The sequence below is a fragment of the Protomyctophum bolini genome (assembly GCF_963924005.1).
Source record: "Protomyctophum bolini genome assembly, chromosome: 4".
NCBI classification, from domain to species: Eukaryota; Metazoa; Chordata; class Actinopteri; order Myctophiformes; family Myctophidae; genus Protomyctophum; species Protomyctophum bolini.
In genome coordinates, this window is record NC_137865.1 from 2,968,084 (window position 1) to 2,991,911 (window position 23,828).

The 23,828-nt window shown below is 46.3% G+C and overlaps 1 protein-coding gene across 1 annotated transcript in view; it reads left to right on the top strand.

Annotated features, from left to right (window-relative positions):
* Positions 1–20,941, top strand: part of cfdp1 (craniofacial development protein 1) — a 51,084-nt gene extending 30,143 nt beyond the window's left edge. The window contains exons 7-8 of the mRNA XM_080761203.1: positions 11,802–11,972; positions 20,268–20,941. Of these exons, the coding sequence (XP_080617329.1) occupies positions 11,802–11,972; positions 20,268–20,364 (268 nt within the window). The 3' untranslated portion in view covers positions 20,365–20,941. The remainder of the gene's footprint in view (positions 1–11,801; positions 11,973–20,267) is intronic.
* Positions 20,942–23,828: the final 2,887 nt, after the last annotated feature.

The window sequence follows — 23,828 nt, forward strand, 5'->3', positions numbered from 1 at the left end:
TATGAAAATATCTTTGTTAATGTATGTTAATGAGAGACGGGTGACAGCCGGAATGTAGACGGCACCCGGGTGAGCAGTACGGGTTATAGCGTCCCAGCCTGTGTCCTCAAGTGAGGAGGAATCCCAACAAACCTCGGTGAGGCCTTTTAGGAGGGCCATTATAATCCACCACTCCTGAATGAAGTGCCTGGTGCTGGGAGTCTGGTGCAACGCACAAGTCCTGGGCCTGGTGAGAGCAGGAGTGGACCTGGTGAGACGTAGGAAGGGGCCCGGACAGGAGTCAACCCACAGAGCCTATAGTCCTTCCACGTGCCATAATTTGGTTTTCCCAGTCCCCGGCAGAGTAGTTCCGGAGCCACGGATTGTGTTGGCCTTGCTCATTCCCTGATGGACTGATCGAGGGTAGCTACTGGGATAAGTCCCAGGTGCATCCGTGCGAGGTTTTCTAATGATGACCCAAATCCACAAAGTAACTAGTGACTAAAGCTGTCAAAAATAAATGTAGTGGAGCAAAAGTACAACATTTGGATCTGATTTGTAGTGGTGTAGAAGTAAAAGTACTGAAATACTCAGGTAATGTCAAAATACCTCAAAACTGTAGTTAACCCTCTTATCGCTGTTGACGTAATTGACGTACTGAATCAAGTACAGTACTTAAGTAAATGTACATTCCACCACTCCCGCCCGGCGTATAATAACCACGACCTGTCGCTTTGCTTCTACCTTCACCTGAAGCTCTGTACCTGTTGCCTGGTAGCTGACAATCTGTGCATGCAGAACATTACTGGAGGTACTGGGAGTTGATGGTAGGTGTTGTTGTAAATGCTGGGAGCTGATGGTAGGTGTTGTTGTAAATGCTGGGAGCTGATGGTAGGTGTTGTTGTAAATGCTGGGAGCTGATGGTAGGTGTTGTTGTAAATGCTGGGAGCTGATTGTAGGTGTTGTTGTAAATGCTGGGAGCTGATGGTAGGTGTTGATGTAAATGCTGGGAGCTGATGGTAGGTGTTGTTGTAAATGCTGGGAGCTGATGGTAGGTGTTGTTGTGAATGCTGGGAGCTGATGGTAGGTGTTGTAAATGCTGGGAGCTGATGGTAGGTGTTGTTGTAAGTACTGGGAGCTGATGGTAGGTGTTGTAAGTACTGGGAGCTGATGGTAGGTGTTGTTACTGGGAGCTGATGGTAGGTGTTGTAAGTACTGGGAGCTGATGGTAGGTGTTGTTGCTGGGAGCTGATGGTAGGTGTTGTAAGTACTGGGAGCTGATGGTAGGTGTTGTTACTGGGAGCTGATGGTAGGTGTTGTTGTAAGTACTGGGAGCTGATGGTAGGTGTTGTAAGTACTGGGAGCTGATGGTAGGTGTTGTTGCTGGGAGCTGATGGTAGGTGTTGTAAGTACTGGGAGCTGATGGTAGGTGTTGTTACTGGGAGCTGATGGTAGGTGTTGTTACTGGGAGCTGATGGTAGGTGTTGTTACTGGGAGCTGATGGTAGGTGTTGTAAGTACTGGGAGCTGATGGTAGGTGTTGTTACTGGGAGCTGATGGTAGGTGTTGTTACTGGGAGCTGATGGTAGGTGTTGTTGTAAGTACTGGGGGCTGATGGTAGGTGTTTTGTAGGAAAAGTAAATGGGATTTTTATTCGAGCCATGACCCATACAACATGGTCCGTGACTCACAGAGGGGTCCCGACCCACTGTTTGGGGAAACACTGCATTGCGAAACCCGGGATTATACTCCCACAATGTGGCTGATACCGACAATAAGCCTCTCCGACCGACCCATCGACTGACTCATTTAGTTGTTTTGGCGTTGCTCTCATTGGTCAAGTTAATCAACTCATGTCTCTGTCTCTGTCTCTCTCTATGACTAGCACACACACACACAGACGGACACACGTGCGCTATAGACTGCGGAGAGAAACACACGGTTCGTTGGGCTAAAGCCAATGTCTGATTAACAGCAACACACTAAACCTGACAGCACAGCTGCCTGCCTGTGCACGTGTGACGCAACCACCTCTGCATAACGATCATGCACAGACCTGTAGTGTCTCTCTCTCTCTCTCTCTCTCTCTCTCTCTCTCTGGAAAAGCAACAGCTGCTTTGCTTGTGACAGCATGACTTCTGCCAAGACATGCCATCCAAAACATCACACATTAAATCCTACAGTATGTCCTTAGTTGACTGGAATACTAAAGCATCTTCCTTTTATAAATATCTTTGCTCCAATCTCCGCGAAATGTCTCCCCAGAATAAAAACAATCAAGAAGCGCTGTCTCCCCCCCCCCCCCTAGGGTAGAGAATGTGAACGTACACACGTTTGTATTTAACTCATTTTGACCTTAGCTCGATTCTACAACATTCCCGCATTCCCGCATTATTTCACCCAACTGTTTATCCGATATTAACCCATTTTGGGGCGGGAACCCCTTTTGGTGTTAGCATTATGTTACGCTTTAGCTATTGAAAAATAGCAGATCTACAAGCTCATAGCGTGCCACCAAGTGCCAAAAAAAATCGAAGAACGACTGACATAAAACATAGCTTTTTTCAGAAAACTGTCATTTTCAAACGGACACTCGGTGGCGCGCTATGAGCTTGTAGTAGGTCTGCTATCGAGCTTGTAGATCTGCTGTTTTTTAATAGCTAAAGCATAACGTAATGCTAACACCCAAAATGGGCGCTAAAGGGACAGTGACAGGAATTTGAATTCAGCTCAAGTGCAGCTTTGGTCTGCAGCAACGCACACACGGTCTGTAATTTGGCGGAGTTTGCGAGCACTCAAACGGTTTTATTGATCGGAGGTCTGATTGCTTGATGGCTAATTGATTACACCTTCCCGGTTACTATAGCATGACATTGAGCCTGATCGTCAGTCAGTCAGACGCACGCACGCACACACACACACACACACACACACACACAGATGGAGCATGTTCGAATGTGTTCCTTCGTTCGAACAGATATTCGGGAATTCGGGAATGTTTTTTTTGTGTAACGTCGATAATTTCCGACCGCCCCCGAAATACTAATAATGACTGTTTGAGAGCGCAAGGGTGAAACAAAGACTGTATGTTTAATTTGTGTCAATAAATGCACCCCGTTATCGCAATCAATTGTCAATTATATATACAGTAATCTTTGCGTCGACTACTAGATGACATAAGGGTCAGGGTGGTGGTCTTCTCCGCCTTGGCTAAAAGAATTAGTGGACAATAATATTATCATCCATCCATCTTCAACCGCTTATCCGTAGTCTTGTCGCGGGAGGGGGCCACTATAGAGCGCTCCAGGTTTCCTTCTCCAGAGCAACATTTAGTAACTTCCTCCTGGGTGGCGTTCCAATTAAGGCCAGTGAGTCGATGTAATCCCGCCTCCATCTCATCCTTGGGTCTGCCCCGCGGGTCAAGTGCTCCCTAAGAGGGTCCATTTGGTTCCTGTTGTATACACTCTGAGATGTGGTGGACCTTGCAAATAAAACATCTGAGAACCTACCAGTCGGACTCCTAATATGCCATACATACTCACTCGACTCAACTCAAACCTTATTTACATACGGTACATTACATACATTACATACATAGTGTCATAGCAGTGTCACACATTCAGAAGAAAACCTGGAGACTTGACATTCAGTAATTGAGTCTTATGATTCTCTCTCTCTCTCTCTCATTAGAGACACAGCACTGCCCCGCTCTCTGTTTCTGGCGCCCCCTACTGGTATAAATAAGGCACATAGTCACACAGGTAGACAGGTATAACATACACGGACATTGCTGGTTGTAGGAGTGGTTGCACCACTCAAAAAAAAAGGACATTATAATGGTGTATATACAAATAAAATCAAAAAGATTTGGCGCGGGCAAGGCCACGTCTTTGCCATGGACACATTTGGCCCTGTTACGCGGGCATGTTGATGACAAACACAGTACATTAGGAGTGTTTTGGTGTGCATACATACATACATACATACATACACAGTGTTCCACGGGGCGTGTCTGTCTGTGTGGTGGCTAAAATGTCAGGAGATAAAGAGAGAGAGAGGCAGAAGATAATAAGATGTGCTGCTGAAAAACAAAATGAGGGGGGTTGAAAAGAAAACCCAAGAGGATATATATAGAAACGCTGCTCACTATATATAACTCTTCCTCGTAGTATTTTGGCGAGTAATGGACCGGAAAATATGTTGTTATATAAAAAGCCTGGTGGACATTTCATCTGGCTGGCATGTAATTGGGAGGGGGAAGGGGGAGGAGGGGGGTGGGGTATAAACATAAATTGAACTAACCCATTTTGGGGTGGGAACCCCTTTTTGGTTGTTTCAAGCATTATGTTATACTTTAGCTATTGAAAAATAGCAGATCCACAAGCTATACGAGCTTGTAGGGTCTGCTATTTTTGAAAAATCGTGAAAAATGGACGCATATCAGAGCGAATGTTTTTTAACTCAAATCTTTGCTTTCTGGGTGGGGTCGTCCCTGGAACGACAGCGGCCGATTACATATAATTTCTTTGGAGTCCTTGAAATTAAATATTGAGTGATATAGGCAGGTATTTCAGAAAACTGTCGGGATGTAGAAGACTTTTTTTTTAAATCTGATCTCAGGTCAGAATGGGTCCGTTAAACAATGCGGCACAGCAGTGCGTTGGGAGGCGCTCTGATCGTGTGTCCCCGTTTAGAGAAACTACGAAACTGAGCGCGGAGAAACATTTTTCATCTTAGTTTTAGTCGACGGAATCAACACTGCTTTATCGACACGTTCGCTAACTTCCGTCTTCCGGTCGAGAAACAGCAGACCTACAAGCTCGAGTGCCGCGCTACGAGCTTGTAGATCTGCTATTGTTCAATAGCTAAAGTATAACCTAATGCTTTGAAACACCAAAAAAGGGCTTCCCGTACACAGAATGGATTATAATTTGTTGTCAAACTTTAAATGTTGTAATCGTGGACCCGTATATCTGCTATATTTTTGGCCATATAATGTTTTCCTCTCTTGGAATAATATGGCCTATAGCAGGGGGGGTGGTTCATGTGGTTATAACAACTCTGATTATACCATCTTGTCTCCTAGAGAACTGGTTTGTGCACGGAAATACAGTCCTGGAGCGGGCCGTGAGAAAAAAAGAAACCCTGGAGAACTTGTATTAGTCCGTCCACATCCACCACCAGCATATTTCCGGGTCCAACTTTGATCGTTTCCAGATGTGTGCGTGCGTGCGTGTGTGTGTGTGTGTGTGTGTGTGCGTGCGTGGACTGCGTGCGTGCGTGTCTGTGTCAGACCATCGTAACCGATCCCTGCCTGCCTTTGGCTCTAAGAATAGATTTAACCCATTTAGGCCTGACGGCGAAATAAAAAGGATTCTTAAATCCTGACACGTTTTTTCTGAAATATCTCGTGTTTTCTGTATCGGTGGCGCTCAATATTTCACGTCAAGGTACCTCAAAAGATTATATGTAATTGGCCGCCGGCCGACCCCCCCCCCATCTGAAAATATGTTGTTCCAGGAACCCGTCAGAAGCAAAGATTTGAGTTAAAAACGTTCGCTGTGAAAGAATATATATATTCAAAGATTTGCGCCACATTTTCACGATTTTTCAAAAAAATAGCAGACCTACAAGCTCGTAGCGCGGCACTCGGTGCCGCGCTACGAGCTTGTAGATCTGCTATTTTTCAATAGCTAAAGTATAACACGATGCTTTGAAAAACACCCAAAAGAGGTTCCCCCGCCCAGAATGGGTTAATAGTACATGCAACAGCTATAAATAACTTGCATGAAAAGCTTGTCGGAGGATGACATCATCACTGGGTACTGTAGTTACTGTAGTTACTGTACTGCTGCTGTCTCTTCCAGTTCACAGAGATTCATCGCGACGAGACGCAGGACTATATAACGTGCGACAATTCAGTTTTACAGTCTTAACCCCATTTTGGCCATTTAAAAGGCCTTCTAAATGATGACAGTTGCTATTTTTCAATAGCTAAAGTATAGCATAATGCTTCGGGACACCAAAAGGGAAACCTCACCATGCATTGGTGTGGTTTGCGGTCGTTTGCATTGAACCAGTTGAATCACTCGGGTCGTATATATGGGGCATTCACTTCTAGTCATTTTTTTGAGTGGTGCAACCACTCCGAGGAACAGCAATGTCCGTGTTCAATACGTGTTGTTCACCTATGTGAAATTAATGAGCCAATGACTATGACTACCAGTAGGGGCGCTGTTGTGCCAGAAACAGAGAGAGAGAGAGAGAGAGAGAGAGAGAGAGAGTATTAGTGCTGCACTGTTGCCTGCTAATGAGAGAGAGAGAGAGAGGAGGGGGGGGAGAGAGAGGGGAGTTGCACCACTCAGTTCACACGGGTGTGATTTTTTACTAGTTCCCTAGTTTACTAGTCGAATAGTCGACTAGTTCTTTAACTACCTATTTTTTTTGGAACTAAATATTTGTACATTTAAATAACTGTGTACATTGGTGACTATATAACTCTTCAATGAGGCCTACACTTTTTTTTGTTCTTTTGAATGGCTGAAAAGTGGAAATGAAGAGTTTACATTATAGTTCACATATAGTATACATGCATACACCTACCCTAATGATTATATCTAGTTTCAGTATTTATTTATTGTTTATTATAATATATTGTTTATTATTTATTGTCTCCATTATTAAAGGCACACTTAATTGTCATTAACAATATATGTTAATGACGTTTAGAATCTTTAAAACACTTTCCTGGGGGTCTTTATGTGTGTAATATGTGGTTTAAGATATTTTAGATTGTAGCAGTGAGCCTGTTGTCTCTGATGTCATGGACACTGGGCTCACTTCCTTCCTGGACTACATGTTGTCTCAGTAAGACAGCTCTCCCCCCTATCCACAAGGAGGAGCAGTGCACCAAAGAATTATGGGAATTGTAGTCCAGGAAGGTAGTGAGACCAGTGTCCATTGCATCAGAGACACTGTGCTCACTGCTACAATCTAAAATAGCTAAAACCAACATATTACACACATAAAGACCCCCAGGAAAAGTGTTCTAACGCTTCTAAACATCATTAACATATTTTTTTTATTTAGCAAAAAGGGTGAAGTGTCCCTTTTGAGGTTATTGTAGCAGACGATTTATATTGGGGGTCGGGAGGGGGTCCCGAGACATTGCCAAAGCATTTCCAAAAGCAATCGCAAGACTGTGTTCACTATAGTCTATATCGAGTTAATGTTTGCCTTATAGTTTTGGGTCAGTTATACTGTGCTCTAAGTATTCTGCTACTGTGTATTCTCTGTGTATAAAGCTACTGTAAATAGCTTTTTCATTTTTGCCCTGGTTTTGAGTTGATCTTTTCCAGTGTGTGAGATAGCTTTCTTTTAGTTTTCTCATGATTTGACGTGTAAAGTTCTCTCTCTCTCTCTCTCTCTCTCTCTCTCTCTCTCTCTCTCTCTCTCTCTCTCTCTCTCTCTCTCTCTCTCTCTCTCTCTCTCTCTCTCTCTCTCTCTCTCGACGTAATGTCGACGTAAATAACTTACCAAAAGCTGGCTCAAATCACACAAACCCCCTCTATGCCAATTCACCCATCTTTCTTAGTTTTCTTTCCAACCTGCGTCACCATCTCTCTCCTTCGCACGCTCAACGATCTGCAGTTTTTCAATAGCTTTAACCCATTCTATACGGGAACCCATTTCGGTGTCCGCGTCATGATATGCTTTAGCTATTGAAAAATAGCAGACCTACAAGCTCGTAGCGCGCCACCGAGTGGCGCGCTACGAGCTTGTAGGTCTGCTTCTTTTTTTTTATCCAACGTAGAAGACATTTTTTACAATCTGATCTCAGGTCAGAATGGAAAACTGTCAGGATGTAGAAGACATTTTTAGAATCTGATCTCAGGTCAGAATGGCCCTGAAAACGCTATAGTTTACAGTAATATTCGCTACAGGAATATTCAGAGATGAATTGGGGCCAGAAAGCGGGAACTAATGGGCAATTAAACTGTGTAGTGATTTTATTTCAGAGGTACAGTACAGTACAGTACAGTACAGTACAGTACAGTACAGTACAGTACAGTACATGTTGTTCAGGACAGATGGCTTTTTTTGGGCAAACACAGACGGCGACATGCAGAGACGAGCGTCTCTGGGTATAAATATAGAACACGAGACCCAGCGGGTCACTCTCAGGTGTGTGTGTGTGTGTGTGTGTGTGTGTGTGTGTGTGTGTGTGTGTGTGTGTGTGTGTGTGTGTGTGTGTGTGTGTGTGTGTGTGTGTGTGTGTGTGAAGATTTGAGTTAAAAACGTTCGCTCTGAAAGAATATATATTCAAAGATTTGCACCACATTTTCACGATTCTTTCAAAAATAGCACTCGGTGCCGCGCTATGAGCTTGTAGATCTGCTATTTTTCAACAGCTAAAGCAAAACATAATGCTTAAAAAAACACCAAAAGGGGTTCAAAGGAACCTACTGTATATACGTTCAGTCACTCTCCACACCGATGAAGGCTGGATGAGCCGAAACGTTTGTCCCCCTGTTCAAAAAAGTGAAATAAATGTTTTGAACTGCAGTCTCGGTGTCATGCGACCCACTACCGTTATCTACAGTATTTGATATGTCTTGAACGGGTAGAGCAATATAGCCAACATTATAAAACAATCTAAAATGACACAGATGCTTGTTTCTAATGGTTTAATCCAGGTGAGTTTAGAAGGTTTTCTTACTTTTTATTTGTAGTTGTTATTACGTCCCCCACCAAAGAGGTCCAGGTGTTGTTTTGTGCAAAAGTGCATTATTTTCTATTTCCCCTAATATAAGCCTTCAATGGGGGGTTGGGTTTTTGTGCTAATTTGATTATTTCCATCAAAATAAGTAGTAAAGTGTGCCGCTTGGGATACTATTTACATTATGAAGAGAGGATATATACAATAAGATGGAAATAAGCAAATTAGCACAACACCCCATGTCAATTCAATGCAATTCATTAAGGGCTACTGGTAGGGGGAAATAGCCAATTTTGCGCTTTTGCACAAAATAACACCTGGACCTCTTTGGTGGGGGACGTAACAACTACAAAGAAAGGTAAGGAAGCCTTCTAGCATGGAATTCTCCTTTTAACCCGTTCAGGATGCTACAAAATGTCTTCTAAAATCACGACAGTTTTTCATATCGGTGGCTCTCAAACATGTCCATGTCAATAACCCCTAGAATTATGTACTGTATGTACAGTATTTGGCCTGCTGACCGCCATCTGAAAATATGTTGTTCCAGGGGACCTCCCCCATATAGAAGCAAAGATATGACTTAAAAATGTTAGCTCGGAAAGAATATAATATAATTAAAAGATTTGCGCCACATTTCCACGATAAAAAAAAATAGCAGATCTACAAGCTCGTATCGCGGCACCTCTCTCTCGCTCTCTCTCTCTCTCGCTCTCTCTCTCTCTCTGTTTAGTCTTCAGTGTGGTGGGAACAGGGTAGGTTTCACAGCTGTTGCACAAACCCTGGGATTGCCATGCTATATTTCAAAGGTCACTGGCTCCCAACGCGCGGGGGGTCCGGGGACCCCCAGGGGGAGGGGGGGGGGGGGGGGGGGGGGGGTAGCGGGTCCTCGACGGACGGACGGACGGAGGTCCAGGGGGAATGATATAGTTAGGAAAACCCTTAGAGGGTCTGTAACGTCTGAACGTCAAGAGAACACATGTGTATATAACCAACTGGAGCCGGTCCGTAATTCCCTCAGAATTCACCTCCAGGGGGCGCTGTCGGCTATAACGCAGTGGTTTCCGAACCTTTTTCATGTCAAGGACCCCCAAATTGACACTAATTCTCAACCCGTTTAATTTCAAGGACCCCCCCCCCAGTTTGACTTGCATTTTAGTCAAAACTGTTTGTTTTCACTGTTCACTGGCAGGCTATGCTACAGTAGTAGCCTCTCTGTCGAGGGGGGAAAAAAAGACTGTTTCCTTACGAAGGTTTTAAACAAATAGTTTAAAATGTTGTTCCGTCGTAGACGAGGATACATGTCACCATATGACATACAGCGTCTGGAGAGCTTGTGTGTGTGTGTGTGTGTGTGTGTGTGTGTGTGTGTGTGTGTGTGTGTGTGTGTGTGTGTGTGTGTGTGTGTGTGTGTGTGTGTGTGTGTGTGTGTGTGTGTGTGTGTGTGTGTGTGTGTGTGTGTGTGTGTGTGTGTGTGTGTGTGTGTGTGTGTGTGTGCGCGCTGCGCGCGTCTGCGCATTGTATAATGGTACATTGCGTTAGCAGATCCTTGTAGTGCCGGCCAATGGCGTAGAACACCACATTAAACAGGATCATTAACCAAATATTTCACAACATCCAATCCAATCCATCTCTCCGTGTTTTGCTGGTGGTGGTTAGGGGTGCAACGGTTCAGTTAGACCACGGTTCGGTTCGAACCTCGGTATGGGGGCCACGGTTTCGGTTCGGTTTCGGTACAGTAAAAAAAAATACCCCCTTGTGAAGTGACCCCCAGGAACGCGCCCTACTGTACCCTCTACTGTACTGTACTGTACTAGTGTCACTGTACTGGCACACACGAAATCATCATATATACAGTTAATAATGTGCGTGTGTGTTAGGTTGTGCACAGGTGGTGAAAAACAACCACGCTGTTTTCATGCTCATACCCAGCCAGCCAGCCAGGCAGTGGCTTGCACCACTCAAAAAAGTTTATTTATAGCATTTTCTTTTCTTCTCTTTTTTTAGCATATATTATTTTATTAGGCATTTCTGCCTTTTCATTATTTTAAAGGGGGAAAAAAACCTTATATTGCTATTTTAATGTGCCTCATCATTATTTTTAAGGGGAAATAAATGCACCTATGCGCTCACACGGGGCATTAAGCACATGCAGGAAAGAGGAGAGGAGAGTGTCTCCTGGGAGGGGAGTCATTCACAGTGAATGCGTCGTGTCTCAGAAAAATAGCCTACAAAAGTTTACAATAAGTCTACATGAGGATTTAAGGATATTATGCTTATATTATTAGAAGAAGGGCTTCTATCTACAGTCATGGATTGGACATGGGAGTATTTTGTTGGTACTTTTCTGACGGAATGAATGTCCTGCTGCGGGTTGTTTTTGCTCTCACTCTCCCTCTTAATTAGCACTCAAACAGCGAGTGCAGATGCAGAATCAGATCTGAACAAACTTACAACGACCGTGCTTAGAAGCCTGTTGGCGCGAGGTTACTCCGCTGTGTGTGTCTCTGTGTATGACGATCAATAATTATTCCAAGAACGACGTTTAAAGACGAGTGCTGGATTCTCCTCATCATGCCGTCTCTCTCTCTGTGTGTGTGTGTGTGTGTAGGGGGTGGGCCGACAGAGTGCTACACTTCTGTGACCGAAAGAGTGCTAGACTTCTTAGTAGGACGGTGTGTGACCGATAGAGTGCTAGACTTCTAAGTAGGCCAGTGTGTGACCGAGAAATACATTCTTCGCAGCTGTAATAAATTAATTAATGCAAACCGAAATAGCGCGGTTCATTAGAGCGCATTGAACCGTGTATGTGGAACCGAACGGTTCGGTTTTCGGTTGAAAACCGTTGCACCCCTAGTGGTGGTGGTGGTAGTGGTAACACCCCGTGGTACTGCCGTGTGTGTGGAGAGGCCCCTTCTTGCTCCGAAACCACGGAACGAACTTCCCGTTGCATTCGGAACGGCAGACCTCGCTCGCCAATCCTCCGCCGTATAGTCTGAAAAACCCCACCTCTTCAGAGTGACTCCATCTCGCATGCACAATAATAAATAATAAATCTCTCTCTGTCTCTGTCTCTCTCTCTCTCTCTCTCTCTCTCTGTGTTCCAGCGCCAACAACAAGCGGCCCATGGCGGCGGGTATGTCCGGCCTGCTGAGCCGCCTCGGAGGCAAGAAGCAGAAGATGAGCACGTTGGAGAAGTCCAAGATGGACTGGGACGCCTTCAAGTCGGAGGAGGGCATCACGGACGAGCTGGCCATCCACAACCGAGGGAAAGGGGGGTAAGAGAGAGACACACACCGGCCGTCAGATTCTAAATAATGTCTTCTACAGAATGTCCTCAGTGCTGTCTTTTCCACTGAGAACCAAACTTGTAACTGCCATGTCAGTCACTACAGAAAATAAAGTCACTGTGACCCCTGGCTCGTTATACAGGCCTATATACTCAACACCTGTTCTCAATTGACACTATAGCTATAAAGCAGATCCCTGCACAGATCAATTATGCCCGACTCAACTACTAACGGAAAGTTGCAAAAACACTAAGACATTACAGACCTAATAAAAAAACATTAACTTCAATACGAAATTGCAAATAAACTATTCTCACAAAAAAAATGATACCCGCTATAACCTGAGACCATCTCGTTGGCTTACTGTGCTTTAGCCCATTTTGGGGGCGGGGAACCCCTTTTGGTGTTAGCATTATGCTATGCTTTAGCTGTTGAAAAATAGCAGATCTACAAAGCTTCGTTATAGCGCGCCTGCTATTTTTGAAAAATCGAAGAGCGACTGACACACGGAAACATGGCTTTTTATCAGAAAACTGTCAGGATTGTATATAGAAGACATTTTTTTTTAGAATCTGATCTCGGGTCAGAATGGGTTAAGTAATAATGTTGATTTCAAATCCGTCTCTATGATTCCATCGTGACACATACTGTGTATCCGAGCGGGAAAGATTTACATACGGCTGCCGAGAGAGAGAGAGAGAGAGAGAGAGAGAGAGAGAGGGGGGGGGGGGGGGGGGGGAGAGGAAGAGAGCCAGAGTGGAACATGGATCCAAGTGTTGGGAGGTGTTGGTTGGAAGGGGTGTGAGGAGGAGGAGTTGAAGTGAAGTGCTGCTGGTGAGAGAAGTGATATACAGAGAAGAGAGAGAGAGAGAGAGAGAGAGAGAGAGAGAGAGAGAAATGGAGATAAGGAGGGATGGAGAGGAGAGGAGACGAGGAGTTGTCACTTATCCCCCTCGCTGAGAGCGGAAGAGAGAGAGAGAGAGAGGAGGATTTCAAAACCTGCTCCTAATGCCGGAAAATGAGAAGTGTGTGTGGGGGGAGGGTGACTTTAGGATGGAGAGGAGAGGAGAGGAGAGGAGAGGAGAGGAGGAAAAGAGTTGACAGGGATTAGAGAGAGAGAGAGAGATAGATGGGGGGGAGAATAATTTCACCCTCTCCTGAGGATGCTAATTAAGCATGACATCATCATTCGGTTACCAGGGGCAACTCAAGGCCGCACACTCAGCCCATTAACTAGCAACAATGCACGCACACACACACACACACACGCACGCGTAGTAAAAAGGCACGATCTCAAAGTCACGCCAAGTCGCTCAGTTGTGTAGACTCCCAATAACACCCACGCACAACAATGGGCTCTCTGGCGTTCAAGTGCACACACACACGCACTCGCGCGCATGTGCATAATGCAGCCACACACACGCATGCATCATGCAGACACACACACACACACACACACGCACACACACACGTGCATCATGCAGTCACACACACACGCATGTGCATCATGCAGTCACACACACACACACACACACACACACGTGCATCATGCAGTCACACACAGGCACGTGCAACATGCAGTCACACACACACGTGCATCATGCAGTCACACACACACACGAACGTGCACCATGCAGTCACACACACACATGTGCATCATGCAGTCACACACACACACGAACGTGCACCATGCAGTCACACACACACACGTGCATCATGCAGTCACACACACACACGAACGTGCACCATGCAGTCACACACACACATGTGCATCATGCAGTCACACACACACACGAACGTGCACCATGCAGTCACACACACACACGTGCATCATGCAGTCACACACACACACGAACGTGCACCATGCAGTCACACACACACATGTGCATCATGCAGTCACACACACACACGAACGTGCACCATGCAGTCACACACACGCACGTGCATCATGCAGTCACACACACACACGAACGTGCACCATGCAGTCACACACACGAACGTGCACCATGCAGTCACACACACGCACGTGCATCATGCAGTCACACACACACGCGTGCAACATGCAGTCACACACACACACACGAACGTGCACCATGCAGTCACACACACACACGAACGTGCAACATGCAGTCACACACACATGCATCATGCAGTCACACACACACACGAACGTGTAACATGCAGTCACACACACACATGCATCATGCAGTCACACACACGCGCGTTCATCATGCAGTCACAAACACACACACACACACACACGCACGTGCACCATGCAGTCACACACACACACGCATGTGCATCATGCAGTCACACACACGCACGAACGTGCATCATGCAGTTACACACACACACACACGCGTGCACATGCAACACACACACAGAGAGAGAGATAAGCAGGCAGACATGCTGTCATATACATGAGGTGGTGTCACATGGTAATGAGCTCACGGCGGCCCCCCCTCTCGCCCCCCCGTGGGTCTCCCTCTCGGCGTCTCTCATTCACGCGGCTCGCTCACACACACACACAACTCTGTGATTAAGTTTAGTGCTTTTTGAATAATATTTGTTTCATCGGCTTGCAGAGCCGATCAATCAGCGATCAGACTTTCCGGTCTATAGTCACGGGCTCTCTAGTAGAGAGATGTAGAGATGATTGGCTGGCCTCTTTTAAGCCAATGGGAGACTAGCCTATATGCGGCGAGTATCCACACTTTTCCTGGGCTTTGTGTGCTACATTACAGTTCGTTTTGATTTCATTGGATATTATCATTGGTCATCTGACCAGTTTCATTGGCTTTCATTGGATCAAATCGACAGGAACTGTCGATATACTTCCGCATTTTGACCGTCACATTTTTGGTGGTCAAAATGCTGGAAGTGCAACCGAGCGCTCAATGTTAAAAAAGCCAGCCCAGCTGCACCTCGTCATGAATTCACGGGTGTCCGCCTGCAGTACCTCCTCTTACCACTAAGGGGCCCTGCAGCGCTTCAACGGTGGAGAGCCTCACTGGGGGCCTTCATGGGCCTATGGGACACTTAAGTCTGCTCTCCTCTCCCCCACCAGACCCCCCAATTTAATGGCATTTCTATCACTGGGACCCCCGATTTATATTGTAAAAGAATGTTACTCACCACCGCTCAACGTTATTTCTGCTCCGGTGGTCAGCTCACCACCGGAGTGTTAATGTAACTACAATTTTTACACTCAGAGTTACAGACCCCATGAGGGTCCATTTGGTTTCCAAACGTATCATTTAGCTGGGGACCCCCTGCGGGACTCAATGAAACTGCAACACGTTGTGAGCTTGTATACTTGTAGATCGGCTATTTTCACACCAGAGCGCCAACCGAACGTCGAAATGATTTCAGTTCTTATACTTGGATCTCTTCTCCACGAGCCCCTCCCTGAGATCTGAGTCTAGTTTTTATGTATTTCCGTCAGTGGTTCGTCGGCAAACATTTTGTTGTCATGCCGGTAGTTTTAGTCAACAAAACAGACATGCAAAAGTGTAGCTTTTCGGCGAAAATCGCCGTTTTTATCCCAAATATAGGACCTGTGTGATTCATGCAAATCCGTTAAAAAAATGTTTGGGGGGGGTGAGGGGGTCTGTGGAGCCCGAGCTCGCTGCCCGGAGAATTATCTGACAGACTACTCTCGTGAGTCACTAATGATTCTGAGCGATATTTCTGCTTGCATCTGGGCGGCATGATGTGCGCAGCCGCTGGTCGCTCCGCGGAAAAAAAACCTGTTTGTGTGGACTCGGCATGAATTTTGACACACTGTCTGTGACTCGCCAGTCGATCCATTAGTTTAGCTGCTACAGTTAGCATTAGCAACGTTAGCACTTTGCGTTATACTGTCTGTGGTGTAGACGCGCCGGCGTCAGTTTCTCTCGCTGTGTGTGTGTGTGTGTGTGTGTCTGTCTGTGTGCTCGTGTGTGTGCATGCATGCGTATGAGTAAATAAATAAAGCACGCGCGCGCGCGCGCGCGCGCGCGCGCGTGTGTGTGTGTGTGTGTGTGTGTGTGTGTGTGTGTGTGTGTGTGTGTGTGTGTGTGTGTGTGTGTGTGTGTGTGTGTGTGTGTGTGTGTGTGTGTGTGTGTGTGTGTGTGTGTGTGTGTGTGTGTGTGTGTGTGTGTGTGTGTGTGTGTGTGTGCGTGCGTGCCAGGGCTTATACTAAATGGATATATTAAAAACGAAAACATGCAGCTCAACTGTTGAATAAGGAGAGGATGTTACTCTACATGTCTTAAATTGACTAAGGCTAAAATAATGAAGTAAACTGACCCTGTTGACTAAACCATCCCAAAACATTTTATTTGTATTATAATTCATTATTTTGCCAGTGAATATAATTTTCTATTTTACATGATGTGAAGAGTGTAACTGTAAGGGATTTTGAGATGGGAGTGTGAGTGCTGGACCAGTTTCTTTCTTTAAATCACACCTGTGTGAAGTGACCCTTATCATCATACATCATCCATTCATTGTCATTTTTGTGACAATGAATGTGTAGGATTGTGTAGGACAAAAATAGCCGATATATGACAATTCATTCATTGTCAATGGCATTTAGGACACAAATCTACTGAATATAGGAGGGGCTAGTGCTCCTCGAGGGGCTAGTGCTCCTGTTGGAGTAAATTAATTGTTCTATGACTATCAGGACATGAATGTTAACATCTTGCTCAATACTGACTAGATTTGTACTGATTTAGTAAATAATCATCTGTCATTTTTGAGTGGTGCAGCCACTCAACCACACTATAGACAGCTACAGTATGTGTCCCTGTGTCTGTCCCTGGCTGGGTCCCTGTGTCCCTGGCGGTGTCCCTGTGTCCCTGTGTCACTGGGTCTGTTCCTGGCTGTGTGCCTGTGTCACTGGGTCTGTCCCTGGCTGTGTCACTGTGTCATTGGGTCTGTCCCTGGCTGTCCCTGTGTCACTAGGTCTGTCCCTGGCTGTCCCTGTGTCACTAGGTCTGTCCCTGGCTGTCCCTGTGTCACTGGGTCTGTCCCTGGCTGTCCCTGGCTGTGTCCCTGGCTGTGTCCCTGTGTCACTGGGTCTGTCCCTGGCTGTGTCCCTGGCTGTGTCCCTGTGTCACTGGGTCTGTCCCTGGCTGTCCCTGTGTCACTGGGTCTGTCCCTCGCTGTCCCTGTGTCACTGGGTCTGTCCCTGGCTGTGTCCCTGTGTCACTGGGTCTGTCCCTGGCTGTCCCTGGCTGTGTCCCTGGCTGTGTCCCTGTGTCACTGGGTCTGTCCCTGGCTGTCCCTGTGTCACTGGGTCTGTCCCTGGCTGTGTCCCTGTGTCACTGGGTCTGTCCCTGGCTGTCCCTGGCTGTGTCCCTGGCTGTGTCACTGGGTCTGTCCCTGGCTGTCCCTGTGTCACTGGGTCTGTCCCTGGCTGTCCCTGTGTCACTGGGTCTGTCCCTGGATGTGTCCCTGGCTGTGTCACTGGGTCTGTCCCTGGCTGTCCCTGTGTCACTGGGTCTGTCCCTGGCTGTCCCTGTGTCACTGGGTCTGTCCCTGGATGTGTCCCTGGCTGTGTCCCTGTGTCACTGGGTCTGTCCCTGGCTGTCCCTGTGTCACTGGGTCTGTCCCTGGCTGCCCCTGTGTCACTGGGTCTGTCCCTGGCTGTGTCCCTGGGTCCCTGGCTGTGTCCGAGCACGAAACATAGCGTTATAGCATTTGTTCACCACCAAGTGTCACTGTTGCACAGCCTAACACACAGACACACAGGCCGGGAGGAGGGCTAGTACAGTACAGTGTAGTATATACTGTCCCCCATGACACCCCCCTCCCCCCCCCCCAAAGTGGGTTTAGTACCGATAAACGCTTAAAAGATTTGCGCCGCGGTTTTGCCCGCGGCACAGCGTTGGCCCCGCACACTGTCACCTTTTTCACCTTGGGCCTGTTTGCATGCCTGACAAAAGTGACACTGCTCGCAAGAACGCACGCGCGCACGCACACACACACACACACACACACACTCTTGTGGTATTATACAAAGATATAGTCACATCTCTCTCACGTTTCTCTCACACACACACACACACACACACACACACACATCACCACAGACAGTGGAGAGAGCAATCCGATATAGCCGTTGAAATTAGAGGGTTGGCCATGGGTTTTTTTTTTCTTTTTACAAGTTACAGACTGGAGGACAGGCTAAATATCTGCTTCATGTTTGGAGAGAGAGAGAGAGAGAGGAAGAGAGAGGGGGGGAGAGAGAGAGAGAGAGGAAGAGAGAGAGAGAGGGGGGGGGGAGAGAGAGAAGGCAGACAGTACGGGGTGACATTAATGTCTCAACGGGAGGGGCTTGGATGATGAAGGGAGGGGTCATTTTGGAAGGAACCAGGGATTCAGTCCTTTCATTTAAGCCCTTTCATAGCGCGCCACCGAGTGGCACGCTATGAGCTCGTATAGGTCTGCTATTTTTTTTTTAAAGTCGTGAAAAGGTGGCGCAAATCTTTGAATATACTGTATATATATTCTTTCAGAGCGAATGTTTTTAACTGAAATATTGGCTTCTCACATATTTTGAGATGTGGGGGGGGGGGGGGTCCGTGGCCCAATAGAGATAATTCTGGCGTTTCCTTGACATGAAAAAGGTTGAGCAGCACTGACATTAAAAAAAACTGTCAGTTTTTCATCACCTGATGTAGCCCCTATGCTCCAGACCCTAGCCTAGAGCTTTCATCACCACGTAGCCCCTACCTCCAGACCCTAGCCTAGAGCTTTCATCACCTGGTGTAGCTCCTAGCTCCAGACCCTAGCCTAGAGCTTTCATCACCTGATGTAGCCCCTAGCTCCAGACCCTAGCCTAGAGCTTTCATCACCACGTAGCCCCTAGCTCCAGACCCTAGCCTAGAGCTTTCATCACCTGATGTAGCCCCTAGCTCCAGACCCTAGCCTAGAGCTTTCATCACCACGTAGCTCCTAGCTCCAGACCCTAGCCTAGAGCTTTCATCACCTCCTAGCTCCAGACCCTAGCCTAGAGCTTTCATCACCTGATGTAGCCCCTAGCTCCAGACCCTAGCCTAGAGCTTTCATCACCACGTAGCTCCTAGCTCCAGGCTCTATAGCCTAGAGCTTTCATCACCATGCAGCTCCTAGCTCCAGACCCTAGCCTAGAGCTTTCATCACCCCCTAGCTCCAGACCCTAGCCTAGAGCTTTCATCACCTCCTAGCTCCAGACCCTAGCCTAGAGCTTTCATCACCTCCTAGCTCCAGACCCTAGCCTAGAGCTTTCATCACCTCCTATAGCTCCAGACCCTATAGCCTAGAGCTTTCGTCGCCACACTGTGTGCCAGCCTCGGTGTACAGAGTGCACTCGCGTTGAAGGGGGAAGGGGGAAAAAAAAGCAGGATACATAATTGGCCATTTCAACACTAGCTCACTTTAAAAAAAAAACAGCGCTGATAACGATGTTCAGCCTAATCCGGCCTTTACTCCCCAAAACCCACCGAGTTATCACGTGATCACTATAGACTATGAGCTGAGCCAAAGTTACACACACGGACAGACAGAATAGAGAGAAATCTCAGCACACACTGGCTTCTCTCTCTCTCTCTCTCTCTCTCTCTCTCTCTGTGTACACAGGATAGCTTGTGTAACTGCTTCCTGTGTTGAAGTGGGAACGGCGGGAGTTTGCCTGTTTGTTTGCGGTGGGGAAAAGTGTGTGTGTGTGTGTGTCCATGTGGATGTATGTACTGTACTGTACTGTACTGTACTGTACTGTACTGTACTGTACTGTACTGTACCGTACCGTACCGTACCACTACCTTGTTTTCACTGACCTGGAACTACAGCGAAACTCAATATTAATAACCCATTCAGACCTGGGAACGATTCTACTAAATATCTTCTAAATCCTGACGGAAAAAACCCCCATGTTTTTATGTCCAGTCGTTCTCAAACATTTTCATGTCAAGAACCCCCAAGATTCTATGTAATTGGCCGCCGCCGAACCCCCATCTGAAAATATGTAGTTCCACAGGGGACCTCCACCCCAGAAGCAAAGATTTGAGTTCAAAACGTTCGCTCTGAAAGAATATATATATATTCCAAGATTTGCACTACATTTTCACGATGACTTTAAAACCCACCATCGGATGGCTCGGTTCTCTGGCTCAGTTTGTATAATATTATGTTGTGTTACTCGATGATAAAGCTGCCTCCTCTCTCTCTCTCTCTCTCTCTCGTGTGTGTGTGTGTGTGTGTGTGCGTGCGTGTGCGTGTGCGTGTGTGTGTGTGTGTGCGCGCGCGCACCTTTAGGTACGTGGAGCGTAAGAACTTCCTGGAGCGTGTTGACCATCGACAGTTTGAGCGGGAAAAAGCAGTGAGGCTCACCCACATGAAACCGCCGACATGAAACCACGAGGAAAAGACTCTCTCACACACACACACACACACACGTGCACGTGCACACACGCACGTGCAAACACACACACTCACAGGAATCTTCCCCGACTCTGCAACTGGACTTGAACATTTTGTTTTGACTTCCTGTACTGTGTCTCTCTAACTCTCTCTCTCTCTCTCTCTCTCTCTCTCTCTCTCTCTCTCTAATGACAGAGTAGCTTTTTCCTCTAATGTTATGTTAGCTCAAGCACACACACACACACACACACACCACGCTGTGGGGGGGGGGTCTTGTCTATTTCAGGACACGGGTTATGTAGCTTGAGGTCGTGACATTTTGTGTGTGTGTGTGTGTGTGTGTGTGTGTGTGTGTGTGTGTGAATAAATGATAGCCATCCTCAAGACAGTGTACTACTTGGTTATTTTTGGCATTATGATGTTTTGGAGAGTTTCCACCTTTTTTTTCCTTTCTACTTTGTATATATACAGTATCGTACGCACATCGGAAACTAGCCGATCTACAAGTTCACAGCGCGTTGGGTCGTGACACGATGTGAGCTTGTAAATCGGCTCTTTTCCGTGAGGAAGAAGTAGTACGAGTGTTGATTTGACCCTGAAACTGTAGTCTCGCGTTGCCAGACTGCTGCCTCTCTCGCCATTTTCAAATGCTTTTCCGTCATACGGTCTGGAGCAACGGAAGCTCTGATCATAAATGCTTCCGCCATACAGTCTGGAGCAACGGAAGCTCTGATCATAGATGCTTCCGTCATACAGTCTGGAGCAACGGAAGCTCTGATCATAAATGCTTCCGTCATACAGTCTGGAGCAACGGAAGCTCTGATCATAAATGCTTCCGTCATACAGTCTGGAGCAACGGAAGCTCTGATCATAAATGCTTCCGTCATACAGTCTGGAGCAACGGAAGCTCTGATCATAAATGCTTCCGTCATACAGTCTGGAGCAACGGAAGCTCTGATCATAAATGCTTCCGTCATACAGTCTGGAGCAACGGAAGCTCTGATCATGAGTGAAATATAAATGCCTTCCGTCATACAGTCTGGAGCAACGGAAGCTCTGATCATGAGGGAAAACATAAATGCTTCCGTCGTACAGTCTGGAGCAACGGAAGCTCTGATCACGAGTGAAATATAAATGCTTCCCGTCATACAGTCTGGAGCAACGGAAGCTCTGATCACGAGTGAAATATAAATGCTTCCCGTCATACAGTCTGGAGCAACGGAAGCTCTGATCGCGAGTGAAATATAAATGCTTCCTGTCATACAGTCTGGAGCAACGGAAGCTCTGATCATAAATGCTTCCGTCATACAGTCTGGAGCAACGGAAGCTCTGATCATAAATGCTTCCGCCATACAGTCTGGAGCAACGGAAGCTCTGATCATAGATGCTTCCGTCATACAGTCTGGAGCAACGGAAGCTCTGATCATAAATGCTTCCGTCGTACAGTCTGGAGCAACGGAAGCTCTGATCATAAATGCTTCCGTCATACAGTCTGGAGCAACGGAAGCTCTGATCATAGATGCTTCCGTCATACAGTCTGGAGCAACGGAAGCTCTGATCATAAATGCTTCCGTCATACAGTCTGGAGCAACGGAAGCTCTGATCATGAGGGAAAATATAAATGCTTCCGTCGTACAGTCTGGAGCAACGGAAGCTCTGATCATGATTGAAATATAAATGCTTTCCGTCATACAGTCTGGAGCAACGGAAGCTCTGATCATGAGTAAAACATAAATGCCTCCGTCATACAGTCTGGAGCAACGGAAGCTCTGATCGTGAGTGAAATATAAATTCTTTCCGTCATACAGTCTGGAGCAACGGAAGCTCTGATCATGGGGGAAAACATAAATGCTTCCGTCGTACAGTCTGGAGCAACGGAAGCTCTGATCATGAGGGAAAACATAAATGCTTCCGTCGTACAGTCTGGAGCAACGGAAGTTCTGATCCCACTTTCGTCTTTCCAGTCGCTCAAATGTATCCTAGTACAAATATAAATCATCTAAGCATACCAGCTTACCAGAAAAGGAAACAAAATTGAATTAAATGTAAAGATATTTACAAAAATAAGTCAACGGAAAATGTGCAGCTTCCTTACTCTCTAATTTGAGGAGGTGTACTGTAGTTCCAGACTCTATATTATAGCATTCGGGGGAATTGTGGAATAGTCCGTCTGGCTTACGGCGAGACTACAGAAAGTGTACTGAAAAAATGTAAGTCAAGAAAGAGGCTAGACGAGGTTGTTTTGTTCCAGAATCGTCCTTGTTTGTGTCATGTCTCCCACAATGTTTAATAAACCACATACCGGCACTTTTAGCAGTGACGGCGTTGAGTTACGGCTTGTTTTGTTGGCTGAGGAGGAACGGTTTGTCCTGTAATTTGTTGTGACTGTGTGGCTGTAGAGAGGATAACCCATTCTGAACGGGAACCCCTTTTGGTGTTATAGCATCATGCTATGCTTTAGCTATTGAAAAATAGCAGATCTACAAGCTCGTAGCGCGCCACCGAGTGGCGCGCTATGAGCTTGTAGGTCTGCTATTTTTGAAAAATCGACTGAACGACTGACATTTTTTAGAATCTGATCTCAGGTCAGAATGGGTTAATCAGACCATCAGTGTGTGTCCAGTGGAAACCTCGTATGAATCTGATCTCAGGTCAGAATGGGATAATTGGATCACGTTCCATGGATGCTCATCGCCGTGTTTGTTTGTTTTTTTGCGTAGGTCGGGGCTCCCGAGTTCTGTGTTTTTCCGCGGGTGTTTTACGATGATCGAACAAATGATCATTCTAACGTTTATCTTCCCTTCCCAACACCCCTTTTTGCTGGAAAATGTCATAATAGCCGAAGTCCCTGACGTCACTCGCTCATCCCCATGGTTTCCCCCCTGGTTCACGGAAGTAATGTCTCTTTGGAGAATCACATGGGGTCCTGATTGATTGATTGATCAATTTATTAGACAATAAATGCAAACAGTACGTATATACAGGGTACAGTCAAGCACAGCATTGGTCCAAAGGTGACAGCCCCAAAGTCATCTCAAAATCGTTTCGTATGAGCGTTGTGGTCCAAAAAAATAAACAAGCCGTCTCTGCGTTATTGTCAGGGAGGTGTCTCTAGTCTGTATCGTTTTGCGACTGTCAGTCACTCATATAAAGATACAGTCTGTTTCTATAGCGAAAATGTAACTAATTCAGTAGCAGTAACGATAGCGTTTTCTCTGGGTTTAATGGGTTATTAAGCATTATGTTATACTTTAGCTATTTTTTTTTAAATCGCGAAAAGTCCCCCTGGAACAACATATTTTCACATGGTGGCCGGCGACCAAATAAAGATGATTTTGACATGGAAGTGTTTGAGGACCACTGACACACGTTTTTCAGAAAACTGTCAGGATTTAGAAGAAATGTGTAGAATCGTCCTCGGGTCTAAATGCGTTAAGGCTGATATCCTACAAAATC